The 11,864-nt window shown below is 62.1% G+C and overlaps 1 protein-coding gene across 4 annotated transcripts in view; it reads right to left on the reverse strand.

Moving 5' to 3' along the window:
* GRM4 (glutamate metabotropic receptor 4) overlaps positions 1 to 11,154 on the reverse strand; it is a 35,649-nt gene extending 24,495 nt beyond the window's left edge. The window contains exons 1-2 of one of the 4 annotated variants that reach the window (XM_027728490.2): positions 11,095 to 11,154; positions 4,074 to 4,847 (exon numbers count right to left, since the gene is read on the reverse strand). In XM_027728490.2, the coding sequence (XP_027584291.1) occupies positions 4,074 to 4,592 (519 nt within the window). In that variant the 5' untranslated portion in view covers positions 4,593 to 4,847; positions 11,095 to 11,154. Of the gene's footprint in view, positions 1 to 4,073; positions 4,848 to 5,931; positions 9,735 to 10,125; positions 10,584 to 11,094 lie in introns of those variants that run through there. The other 3 variants (XM_027728491.2, XM_039383885.1, XM_039383883.1) reach the window with 3 other exon arrangements.
* Positions 11,155 to 11,864: the final 710 nt, after the last annotated feature.

Raw genomic sequence — 11,864 nt, forward strand, 5'->3', positions numbered from 1 at the left:
ATTCATTGTGAGTCAGAGTGGGGAGTAATCCCAGGGCAGGGGATAAAATCTCCTTCCTCCTCTTTTTTTGAACCAAAAACCAGAATCAGCATCATCCAGAAGTACCCCCAGCCTGGAGAATTGTCCCTTGGGATAAGAGAGCAGGTGGGAGCCAGGGTTCAGCGTCCTGGATCAATGCACTGGTGTGATTGACTTCCAATGCGCTGGAAAAGCTGGATTTTGTGCCCGTCACTGTCACCCATCATTAACAGGGCTCAGGAGCTGCTGCGGCGTTTTCTCCACCAGTGTGGGACAGAATCCCCCAGACTGGGGAGAATCAAAGGCAGCAATTTCAGCACATTCCAGCTAAGGCTCAAACCATCGATCAGAACACCGGCCTGAGCAGCCAGGAGGGAATTACCCCAAACCAACAGGACCATTGCAGAGCCAGAGCTGGGCACACTTGTCAGGAGCACCCCACGAGCAGGGGCTCCTGCACCAGCCCCCCCATCCCAGAAACAGGGTCGGGAACAGCCAATTCCCTACCCATAATTATTAATTTCATGCATATCTTATGCAAACCTCTGGTTCACTGACAAGATGGAATTGATTTAATTAGAATTTCCATCATCGAGCCATTTGGATGGCAGCTTTTAATTAGGGAGAGCGTAAAGCACCGCAGGGGCTGGAGCAGGGAGGGCTGAGCGGGGCTGGTCGGGCATCGGAGCAGAGGAGCTGCAGCTCTGTCCTGCTGCCCCTTCTCCTTGGCCCAGTGCTGAGCCAGGGGCCAGCCCTCAGCATCTCCTCGGGGAGCAGTAAGGTAAAAATAAAGCCCCGGGAAGCACAGCAGGTGCAGGAGGATGCTGCCCTTCAACACTGTCCCTTCGGCCTCCCACTCCTCCTCACCGAGCCGTGCCCAGGGAACAGCTCAGGGCTGTGGGGCCGGGGCAGCCCAGGGGAGCCAGGCAGCTGCAATTTGTTTAAATAAACCCAGCAAAGAGCAAGGAACTGAAGTGGCAGGAGGGGGTGATTAATCAGAGTGACCCCCAGCCACCTTCCCACCTCGTGAAGGTTATTCACCCACCTCGTGGGGAAGCGTGTGCCAAACGCAGCATCGCTCCTGCCCCCAGAGCCTCGGGCACCCCAACACGAGCCGGGGGGCTCAGCACCAGGGGCTGATCCTGCTCTGCACCCCCAGCCCCAGGCAGCACAACCTCGTGTGCCTGCAGGTGCCAAGTGCCCGTGGCTGTGCCGCACACACCACAGGCAGCACCGTCCCCAGGTGAATTATTCATGTTGTACAACACTCCTGCGCTAAGGAGAGCGGCTGCACTCACTGACACGGAGAAAACAAGCGTCTCAAAGTGCCCTGGCACGTGTCAAGTCCATCCTCTGGCCAAGGATGCTCAAGGATGCTGAGCACTTGGGCTCCATCCTGTCACAGCTCTTTCTGGATGGGGATGAAAAACACCCCCCAAACCCTGACGCAGGTTTTTGGGGATCACACTCGCAGGACACGGATCTGGTTTCTTCGCACCATCCCCGCTGTGGTGGTTCAGGAGACAGTGGGTAGAGCTGGGGCTGGAAAGCCAGCAGTGAGGGGTGGGAAGGAGCTGGAACGTGCCGGAGCGCTCTGGCAGTGACGCCAGAGAGATGCTATCGCACAGAGCCGAGAGCACCGATTTGGGGGAAGGATTTTCTGCAGGCAGAGCAACGAGGAGTGATGAAACCAGCTTGGACAGAGGATGCCGCATCTGCAAGTTGTTCCACTGATGTACAGCTTTAATTAGGCAGCGGCAGCTAACGAAGGACCTGTTATTTATTTATGTAGCACAGGAGCGAGAAAAGCCCTGTCAGGGAGGGGCAGGACCAGCCTGGCAGGGAGAGCAGGGATGGAACAGGGAGAGGTGCACAGGAGGGAGTGTGGGATGTGGCAAGGGACCGTGGCAAGGACAGCATCATCCAGAGACAGGAACAGCCACCCCTGCTGTGTGTTTGGTCACAGGACAGAATGGGCTGCTCCAGGCTCCCAGGGAAAACTAGGGGGGCTGCTGTGCCCCCTCCCAGCCAGGACTCGGCAGGACTTGTATTTTCTCTTCATCTTGTTGGACTTTCTAGTTGATTCTGTGCTGTCACCGCTCACTGGATATGGTACAGCCCTCCCAAATATGCTACACCCCCCCCAAGATGTGCTGCAGCCATCCCAGAGAAGCACTTCAGCAATTCAGAAACCAGAGCACTCAGAGGGTGCTTTAAACAGCAGCACAACTGCCCCTGCTGCCCGCAGGGAGGGGACATCGCGAGCGGGTCCCGTTCCAGCTCCCAGCACTTCACACCAGTGTCCCTGTGCTGAGGGAGCACCAAGGGGGACACAAGTGGCACAGCAACATGGGGCCAAGCAGGAGCAGAGCTCCAGCAAGTGCCATTCCCCAGAGAATGGGCACAGGGCAGAGCTTCGCTGAACCCCCGAGCAGAGTCACCTGCGCTTAAAGGTCAGTGGCGGCGCGAGATGGAAGTCACCTTACTTTCATTTTCAGCACGTCCCAGCCATTAAACCAGTGTTTGAATAACAAAGAGCGGCAGCAGCACTCAGGTCCTGGCAGGAGGAAGAGACCCCAGAACTCCCCAGCCCCTGCCTGTGCCCAGACAGTGGGGTGGGACAAGACCCCATCCCATGGGAATGGTATTCCTGTGCTGGGGACCACTGGGAGTGCACCAACTCTGTGCACCTGCTCAGCCCCACACCAGGATTTGCTGCTGTCTAGGAAGGACTGAGCTTGACCTTGTCCTCCCCTCCTAGAGGGTTTTGAGGTCTCCATCCTCTCTTTACCTGCCCTTCTCCCCATTTGAGTTTCCTCCCTGTCCTGTTGGGATGGGATCGGCTCTGCATTAAAGCTGCTGGGGCTCAAGATGTACCACCAGCAGCACCAGTGTCTGGCTGCACAGCTGGGGCAGGGTTGCACCTGAGCTTGGGGACATCCTTCCTGCACAGGTCACACAAGGATCAAAACTGGAGAAGGGCAAGAAAAAAAAAAAAAAGCAAGAACCTAGAAAGACTGTGGGTACCTCTGACTGTCACTCTCCTGCCTCCTTCCCCACTGCCTGCCTGCCTCCTCTTCTCCAGAGCAAGCATTCAATCTTTCTTGTCTCAGCAAATAGCTTTTAAGTTCCTCCCACTCCCACTAATTTATATTATTTTAATTATTGAATAGCCCTCTCACTCGTTGCCTGGAACATTAACACATTTTAAAAAAAAGGGACCCAGAAAAATCAAACTCCATCAGCAATCTGGATTTTCTGTCTTCACTAACAGCTCCCAGCCCTCCCAGGAGGGCACCCGGCTCTCAGCTGGGCTGGCAGAGGAAGAGGAGGGGGAAGAGAGAAAGGGAAACAGCACCAATCCTGCAGAACAGAGGGGTTACAGGGTGCTGGGGGGAGGCCAAGCTGGGATGGGGCTCCCACCCTGCTGGGGGTACAGAATATTTATGTTCTTCCCTCATTCCTGCAGAGGGACGGACGTGGCTGCAGATAAGTAAATACACAGCAAGGGGGAGAGGAATTATCACCTCGGCATTCCTGCAGCTGACTGGAGGGAGAGCTGCCCTCATCCCATCACAGCCTGAGCACCTCTGGGGTTGGTGGCACAGAACAAGTGCCCCCAACCTGGCTGATGTCCCATGGGCTGGAGCAGAGCGATCCCAGCTGTCCCTGCACTCCTCAGCCATCCTGTCCTCAGCTGCCCAGCCCTCTGGCTCAGATGGGACCTTACACTTTGGGGTATAACCCACACCCCTTATCGAGCACCCCCATAACTGGTGTCATAACCCATCCTCAGCCCACCTCCCCCACCAGCATCCCCCCTCACCACGAAGCCGGGGGAGAAGAAATAAAAATCCTCCTGCTCCAAGTGCCGTCAGCGGAGGGGGATGGAGGAAGGGATCCCTGGGGACCCGGGGGAGGCAGGAGAAGCATTTTAACGACACCAGCTCACACCTTCCCCCAGCTGTGGAGGAAGAGGCACGCACGGAGGAACACTGCCAGAGCACCCGCGGTGGTTGTGCCGAGGGGTTCCTTTCACCCCGGCCGAGCCCTACCTTGAAGAGCCGCAGGATGTTGGCCACCATGATGGAGACGGAGCTGCCCGAGGCGCCGATGACGCCGACCACCCGCTCGGGTTTGGTGATGATGGGGGGGCCCCCGCTGACGCAGCGCACCTCGGTGCTGTCCTTCTCGATGAGGGCTTGCACGAAGGTCAGCGACTGCTCCAGGGCGTGCGTGTCCCGCGAGCAGGTGTCCAGGATGCGCGCGCCCAGGGTGATGTTGGGGAGCAGGTCGGGGTCGTTGTTGATGCGGTCCAGGGCGAAAAGCATGGCCTCCAGGCGGTGGATGCCCTTTTCCTTCTTGAGCTCCCCGCAGGCCTTGCCCTCGGCGCCCCGGCCGTGCACGGGGAAGAGCCCCCCGAGCGTGATGTCCCCGTCGATGCGGATGGAGTTCATGTGCGGGTAGCCCTGGCCCTTGGGCTTGGCGGCACCCCCGGGCGCCCACCCCCAGCTCCAGGCACTCAGGAGGAGGCAGAAGGAGAGACGCTCCATGCAGAAGTGACCCCCGCTCATCGCCAAGGCCGTGCTGGGGCAGAGCTCGGGCCGGGAAGGCGGCGGCGCTCAGGGGGCCGGGCTGGCGGGTGCCATCGCTCCGGGGGGATCCCGCTCCAGCACCGTCAGCGGCTCCCGCCGGTGCCGCCGGCCCCGGGGCAACGGTGGGCGGCCGGGCTGCTGGAGGGTGCCGGGCTCTGCATGGCTACACCAGGGTGGACAGACGGCAGCAGAGACACGAGCCCACGCGAAGCTTCGCGTCCTTCCTCTGGAGACCTTGAGAGGGAGGGGGACAGGGGCGAGAGAGAAAATTAAGCAGGAGCATGAAGAGGACATTGGCTATTCTGAGCTTTTGTCAGGGAGTCCAGCAGAAATTACCACTGGAGGTTATTGCAAAAAATAGGTTTGGGATTCACCGGATTTCTGATTCTTGCCAGCGGCTTTGGCTCAGCCCAAACTGCATCCGGGCAGAGGGGCTGGTCAGGGCACCACACACGCTCTGTCCCACAGAGCAGGACAAGGTCAGTGGCCAGCTCAGGGCTGGAGGGAGGCCCTGGAACTCACCCCCATCGCCTCTTTAGGGAGCGGTGAGGGTGGGACAGGTCCCAGGACAGCACTGGGTGGGGAGTGGGGGGCAAATCCCACATACACCCCCAGCCCTGGTCCCTGCCTGCCCCAGAGCATCCCTCCTCTTTCCCAGCGGGTTTTTCAGTCACCTGTCGTGAGCCCACGAGTCTTGAGCACCACAGACTGAGCAGGCTCAGTGCTGGTCTGTGTCCTCAGCCAGAGCCAGGCACTGACAAAATCCAGCATTATGGACCCCAGTCACTACCCAAAGCACTGTGCTCCTGCTGCTCTGCCTTCAGGCCACTGATTCCTGAACCAGCAGCTGCTTCTTTGCAAACTTCCCTTATCGACAGCTTCCAGCAGCAAATATCGACAGCACCTGAGCTGCCCCTGCCCGGGCAGCACAGCCCCTGCCCGGGCAGCACAGCCCCTGCCCGGGCAGCACAGCCCCTGCCTCAGTTTCCCCCCGGGCAGGCTCTCCCTCGAGCCCGTCCCTGCTGCCTCCCAGCAGCCACTGATGGATGCCGAGGGCAGCGCATGATTAATGCAGGCAGCAAGAGCAGCGCGGAGCCGAGCAGGCAAATGCGTTCCCCAGGCAGGACAGGCTGCAACAGCGAGACCAAGGAAACAGCTTAAATTAATCTCAGCTCAAGCACAGAGCCCGGCACCCAAGCCCACGGCTGGCGGTCGGATCCTCCCCGGCCCCGGGGGTGCTGCCCACCCGAGCCGGTGCCGAGCCCGTCACATCGCGGGGGAGGCTCCCCCGGCCGGGAGGACCCTGGCTTCCACTCACCTCCATAAATTATGCACGTCCCTGCCCGCCGCAGCCGCTTGAAGGCCCATCTCCAAAGCGATTCTGACAGCCAGGGCTTTTAAGGAACCAGAATTACCCGGTGCTTCCAAAGGCAGGAAGTTGGAATGCTGCAGCACATCGCCCGCCCCAGCCTGCTGGGAGAGCCCCTGGGAGCACAGCCCTTGTTCAGGTGGGGATCAGGGACAGGGATCAGCCCTCTGCACAGTCCTGTCCCCTCTGCAAGAACCACCCCATGCACCTCCGGCGGGCACGGAGCAGGGGAACGTGGCTCCTGGCACGGCCTGGAAGCGGGTCATGCTTTGCCCGTGCCAAGGAGGCACCAAGGGATGCTCAGACAGCACAGTCCTGTCCCCCCCAGCAGCCCTGCACCAGCCGAGAGCGGTCACTGCTCCCACCCTCATCCCTGGAGCTGCGACATTTCTGCCCATCAAAGCTGGGTTGGTCACAACACAGACCCATTCCCAGGAAAACCCTCATAGCCCATGGCAGCTCCCACGGAGCTGGCAGTGCCCCCAGAGCCCACTGCTTCTCCCTTTCTTCTTTCAAGCTTTTTCCTCTCTGTTCTCTCCCCTTTGTGGCTCCTTTGATCACATAATCTGAACGAACTGAAGGTAAAAATATCACGGCAGGCAAGAAGAAAGCGCCAATAATGGGGAGGGGAGGAGGGAGCTGGTTCAGATCCCTCACGGAATCATTAGGGGAGATGGAGTGTGAATCACCCGATGAGCCCGGGCTGCAAACGGCCCGGGAAGGGGGGGCAGATGAGCATCCCTGTCCTCTCCACCTGCCTCCCCCATCCCCACAGCCACACACGAGCCACTGCTCCTGCACAGCCCAGATCTTGCTCCCATCGTGCCTGAGCCTCCCCAAAGCAGGCCCTCCACCAGGAGGCTGGTGCTGCACATCTGGAGGAAGATGCACATCTGGAAGAAGACACCTGCCTACAGCAGGTGCTCGTGGAGCAGGGAACAGCCTTACCCATGTGCTCCAGGCAGTGAGGGGCCAGAGCTGCCCTTCTGCCCCACCTGCACAGCTCCACAGGGGCACCCCAAGGGCGGGAATAACGGGTGGGAATGGCCCGGTGTGGTGCTTCCCCCAGCCCCAAAGGAAGGAGCAGTGCTGCTTCCTCCTGCTTCCACCACACATCGGTGAGGAAGGAGCCTTCCCATCGCCCTTATCCCAGCCACACCACAGCCTGGTCCGGGTCTGGAACGCAGTGCAAGGACTTCTCAGACCAAACTGAGAGGACCTCCAGCCTCCAGGGCTGCGTCATCACCCGTCCAAGCCGGGGTGGGCTGAGGAGCACCAGGGCAGAGAGGCAGGTGCCGGGTGCTGGGGATGTTGCCACCCTGGGACAGGCAGAGATGGGGGGCATGGGCAGAGCCCTGCGGGTCCTGGCACCCCGGGACATAGGGCTGGTCAGCACGGTGGCATCCTGTCCCCCTCTAGTGGTGGCCAAGCCACTGGGCCACCGGCATCGCCAGACACAGGGGTCCCTGGAAAGGGCAGGGGAGGACTCAGCTGGGCAAGGGAGCCCCCGTTGGGGCAACTTGGTCTAGTGGAAAATGTCCCTGCCCATGGGGGCTGGAACTGGATGAATTTTAAGGTCCTTTCCAACCCAAATCATTCTGTGCTTCTATGAAATCAAACACTTTAAAAATTCCCCCACACCATGGAGAGCTCCTACTGCAAAACTACATCCAGTGCCCAAAAGAAGTACCAGCCATCTCAGGCATCACCTGTGCTGCTCCTTCCCACAGCTCCTCCTGCACGTCCCTGCAAGTGCTGCTCCAGCTGGGCTGCAGTGGGACACAGACCCCGCACCCAAGGACCGCAGAGCTCTGCCTGCAGCAGGACCCGTCACCTCCCAGTTCAGAGCCAGGACATTCTGGGGTTGTTAAACCAGGCAGAAGCTGAGCCAGTGACACGGCCCAGGAGATGCAGGAATGAGCAGCCAAGAGGCTGTGCCCAGCACTCGCCTGCACGTCCCCATCCCCAGCTGCTGAGGAGCCCAGTGCCACCAGCACAACACCACAGAGACCCCAGCCCGGCCCCACCACTGGGAGGGCTGTGCCAGCTTAAGCCACACTGGCTTCCACCAGCTCAACAGCATCTTTTTCAAAAATCAGGCCATTTCTCTCCCCACCTGCACTTCCCCAGCAAGCAGGGCCAGCCAGCAGGCAGCACAATATCCCAATTAGCACACACTCGCTCTTCCTGTTTGCAGGCGGTTACAGGGAACTTAGTTTGGCTCCTGCTCTTTTTAATTGCAAAAGCTCCATGAAGTACAGTGCAATTGAGACACAGAGGGAGGGAGGGGATGGCAGTTAAGTTCTCTCTCAACAGGCAAAACCTTAAGTATTCAGGTCCAGCACCCCAGCGTTCGCTCAGAGAAGCAAGGCCACGGCTCAGCAGGCAGTGGCGAGCAGAGACCCCAGGTTGTACCACCCAAACCCACCCAAGGAGCTCCAAAACGCAGTCCCTGCCCCAGCAACCTCTCGATCGATGCACAAACAGACACCATGACACTCGCACGAGCCCAAGCCCATTGCCAAGGTTGCCTTTCTGCAACCAGGTCCTGTCAGTGCCCAGCTCAGAGCCCCATGGGGGGGAAAGCTGGGTATGACCACCCACCTCACTGCCCTGGAGCATCCCCTGAAGGGTGCTGAAGTCCAAACAAAAGTGGTCCCATGGGGCGCGGATGAGACCCAGGGAATATTTATCACACCATATATATCCTTAGCTGCAGTGAGCCCTCTCCTTCCGCCTCCCTCCCGCCAAGCAGGTCAGGGCTAATCCCTCACTCTGAAGGATGGGATGGCGCGGCGGGGGAAGGCGAGAGCGGGACACGGCCATGGAACGAGCAGAGATAACACAGCTCACCTTGCGGGGCAGCACAGGGTCTCCGCCGGCAGCAGAGAGCTCCAGCAGGAGAGGCTGGAGGGAGGGAAGATGCTGCTCATCCCCACTCCTGCCACGTGCAGCAAAATCCCGCAATTAATTTTTTATCATCGTCTGCAGTTTGGGATGGCGCTGGCTTGGAGCGGGAGCGCGGCCTGACTGCCGGTGCCCGGCAGTGCCCGTGTCACCACACAGCGTTCCCGCTCCCCATCACGCACCCGCACCCCAAGACCACGGCCTGGCAGTGCCAGCCCCTGCCCGCACCCCCAGCTGCAGCAGAGCCCCCCGTCCTGAGCCAGGCTTTGAGCGGGGCCGTCCGGGGAACTGCAGAGCAAAGCCCTCCATGAGGAGCCGGGAGGAAGAGCCGGTGCCCGCGGCGGGCGCGGAGCCGGGGAGGGCGGCGGGCGCGGGTTCGCGATGTTATAATTAGGACCTGCCACTTCTTCAAGCCGTTGCCTTTCTGGGAAGAGCTGGAAGGGGGTGGCTGAGCTGACAAATCCATCCTCCTCCTGCCTGATGCCAAAGTTGAAGCACGTGATGCTCTCTTTCGGGGAGCCATCGGGCTCCCCTGCAGGGCGATGCTGCCCCCGGGACGCGGGGCCGGGCCACGGCTGCACCCGAGCTTCGGTTCCCATGGGAGGATCCTCTCGGCGCTGCTGTGGGATGCAGCTCAGCACCCCCAGCCCAGTGCCTGATGCCCTCCCCAAAAGGGCTTTGCCTGTATCCCCAGCCCGGGGCAGCCACAGCCAATGCTGCCCATGGGGTCCCTCCACCCTCGCAGTAAAGGACCACCCTCACTGCAGCCCCCAGCACTGCCCCTCCAGCTCGGCCAGGCTGGCCAAAATCAGCTGGGATCTCTGCATATCCCATCGGACCGTGGCTCCCAGCACGGAGGCAGCAGGTCACAGGGAAGAAGGTCTTGCCCCAGCTCTCCCCCCACCACAGCCTTGCCCAGCACGTCCCCTGCACCCCCCATCCGCTGCCCTGATGCAGATAAATGCTGCTTACAGGGAGCGAAGGGAGAGAAGGAAATGAGCTTTTTCTTTTGGCAGTTCTCGTGGCGTTCTCCCGAGCTCCTCGCTGCATTCAACAGATCAGCTCCGCTCCTTCCCTTCATCCCTCCCTCCCTCCCTCCCCAGGCCCTGCCCGGGGCACGCGGCCGGTGCCGGTGGGTTCCCCCGGTCACCGCAGCCCTGCCTCGTGCCACCCCCGGCGAGCCCCGAGCCACAGGTCACCTGCAGCGCGATGGCGATGGCAAAGGCAGTGACTCACCCGCAGCCTCTCTCTCCGTCGCAGCCGCCGCCGAAGGCAGCGGGCATCCCCCAGCGCGGGAGCAGCCCCCGGAAAATCACCCGGCTGGCAGAGCACGGCAAGCTCATTACACCAGGGGGAGGAGGAGGAGGAGGAGGAGGGTGGCGGGGCTGCACCCGGGCAGGCGGTGGGAGAGTTCTCCGTTTTTTTCCCACGGCTGCCAACTTCCCCAGCGGCTCCCGACGCCTCAGATCCGCTCGCCCGGAAAGCGCCAAGGAGCGGGAGAGCACTCGGGAGAGGAAACGAGCCCGTGCTGGAGCGGGGCTCTGCCCGGCCCGGGGGTGCCTCCGCGGGGTCGGGTCTTACCCCCCACAGCCCCTCCAAGCTGGAAGGGGCAGCGCCTTCAGCCCCTTCCTCGCTCCGCTGCCGCCCCTGCCCTGCCCTGCGGCGGCTCTGCGGGCGCTGCCCGCTGCGGCGAGGCGAGGGCAGCCCCCGCCGGCGGCTCGGCCCTGGCCACGGCCACCCCCGCGCCCGCTGCCTCCTGCCCCAAGCCCTTCCAGCCCCCTCCGTCCAGATGAGCCCCCCAGCTCCCCTCCCGGAGCCCCCGCCGGGCGGTGGGCACCTCAGGGGACAAAGGTGGCAGGTTGGGGAACGGGGCAGGAGGTGCCCCCCGTTCCCCTCGCGGCGGGGGCAGCGGGGCGAGAGGGGGGGCAGCGCTCCTCAACCCCCAACGATGAATAAATAATGCGATGAGTGGGAAAGGGGAGAGCCGGGGGAGGGCTGGGGATTCCGGGCTACAGCCCCCCCTGTCGCAGCCCCCCCAAAACCAAAAATAAGAAGGAAAGGTGGAAAATTTGCCGGAGCGTGGCGGGGGGAGGGGGGGGGCGGCGAGGCTGCGGGGAGGGGGAGCGGGGGGCACTCCAGCCCCTGGCGAAAGTCCGGGGGCACCGAGCGCCCCGGGGATGCTCCCCCCGCGCCGCCCGCACTTACCCGCGGGCAGCGCCAAGTTGGCGGCGCCGCCGGCCCCGTCTCCGCCCGGTGCCCGGTGCCGCGATCCGCCCCCGGCCCGGGGGGCGCGGGCAGCCCGGGGGGGCCCTGCAGCGTGTGGCGGGGGTGGCCCCGGCCCCCCCAGCCCCGGCCCGGCCCGGGAGCCGAGCGAGCCGCAGCCGGGCGGGACCCGCCGCGCTCCGCGCACCGCAGCCGCGGCGAGGAGGAGGAGGAGGAGGAGAAGGTGGAGAAGGGGGAGGAGGAGGGGGAAGAGGAGGAGGAGAGCCGAGGCCGGGGAAGTTTTGCATGAAGAGGAGCTGGGAAGCCCGCCGCCGGCTTTGCCAGCCTCTTAAAGCACTAGCGCAGCGCGGGGACCCCCGCCCCGGTGGTCCCCCGGCTCCCGGAGGAAGGGTTCCCTCGCCAGGCTGCTGAGGGTCTCCGGCTCCCTGCACTGACAGCCAAGCCCCAAATTCCCTTCGCAGGTGGGAGCAGCTGCCCTAGGCAGCGATGCGGGAGAATGTTTGTCCCCCCAAGCCGATGCCCTTCTCTTCGCCCTCCCGGCGATGCCAACCTCCCGGCCCGCACACATGCCCGCGGAGCTCGGCTCTTGCATCGCCTTCTCTCCCCATCGAATCCCCTCCCAAGCCCCCGCGGCTCTGAGGAGCTTGTCGTGCTGTGTCGATTCATTAATCCAGAGAAAACACAACCCCCCGGTAATGACCATTGACACGTTAACTGCTGCGATCCATCACGGCCACGACACGGTGCTGATT

This window comes from Pipra filicauda, unplaced genomic scaffold (genome assembly GCF_003945595.2).
Source record: "Pipra filicauda isolate LSUMZ 115617 unplaced genomic scaffold, ASM394559v2 scaffold329_size807674_pilon, whole genome shotgun sequence".
Taxonomy (NCBI): domain Eukaryota; kingdom Metazoa; phylum Chordata; class Aves; order Passeriformes; family Pipridae; genus Pipra; species Pipra filicauda.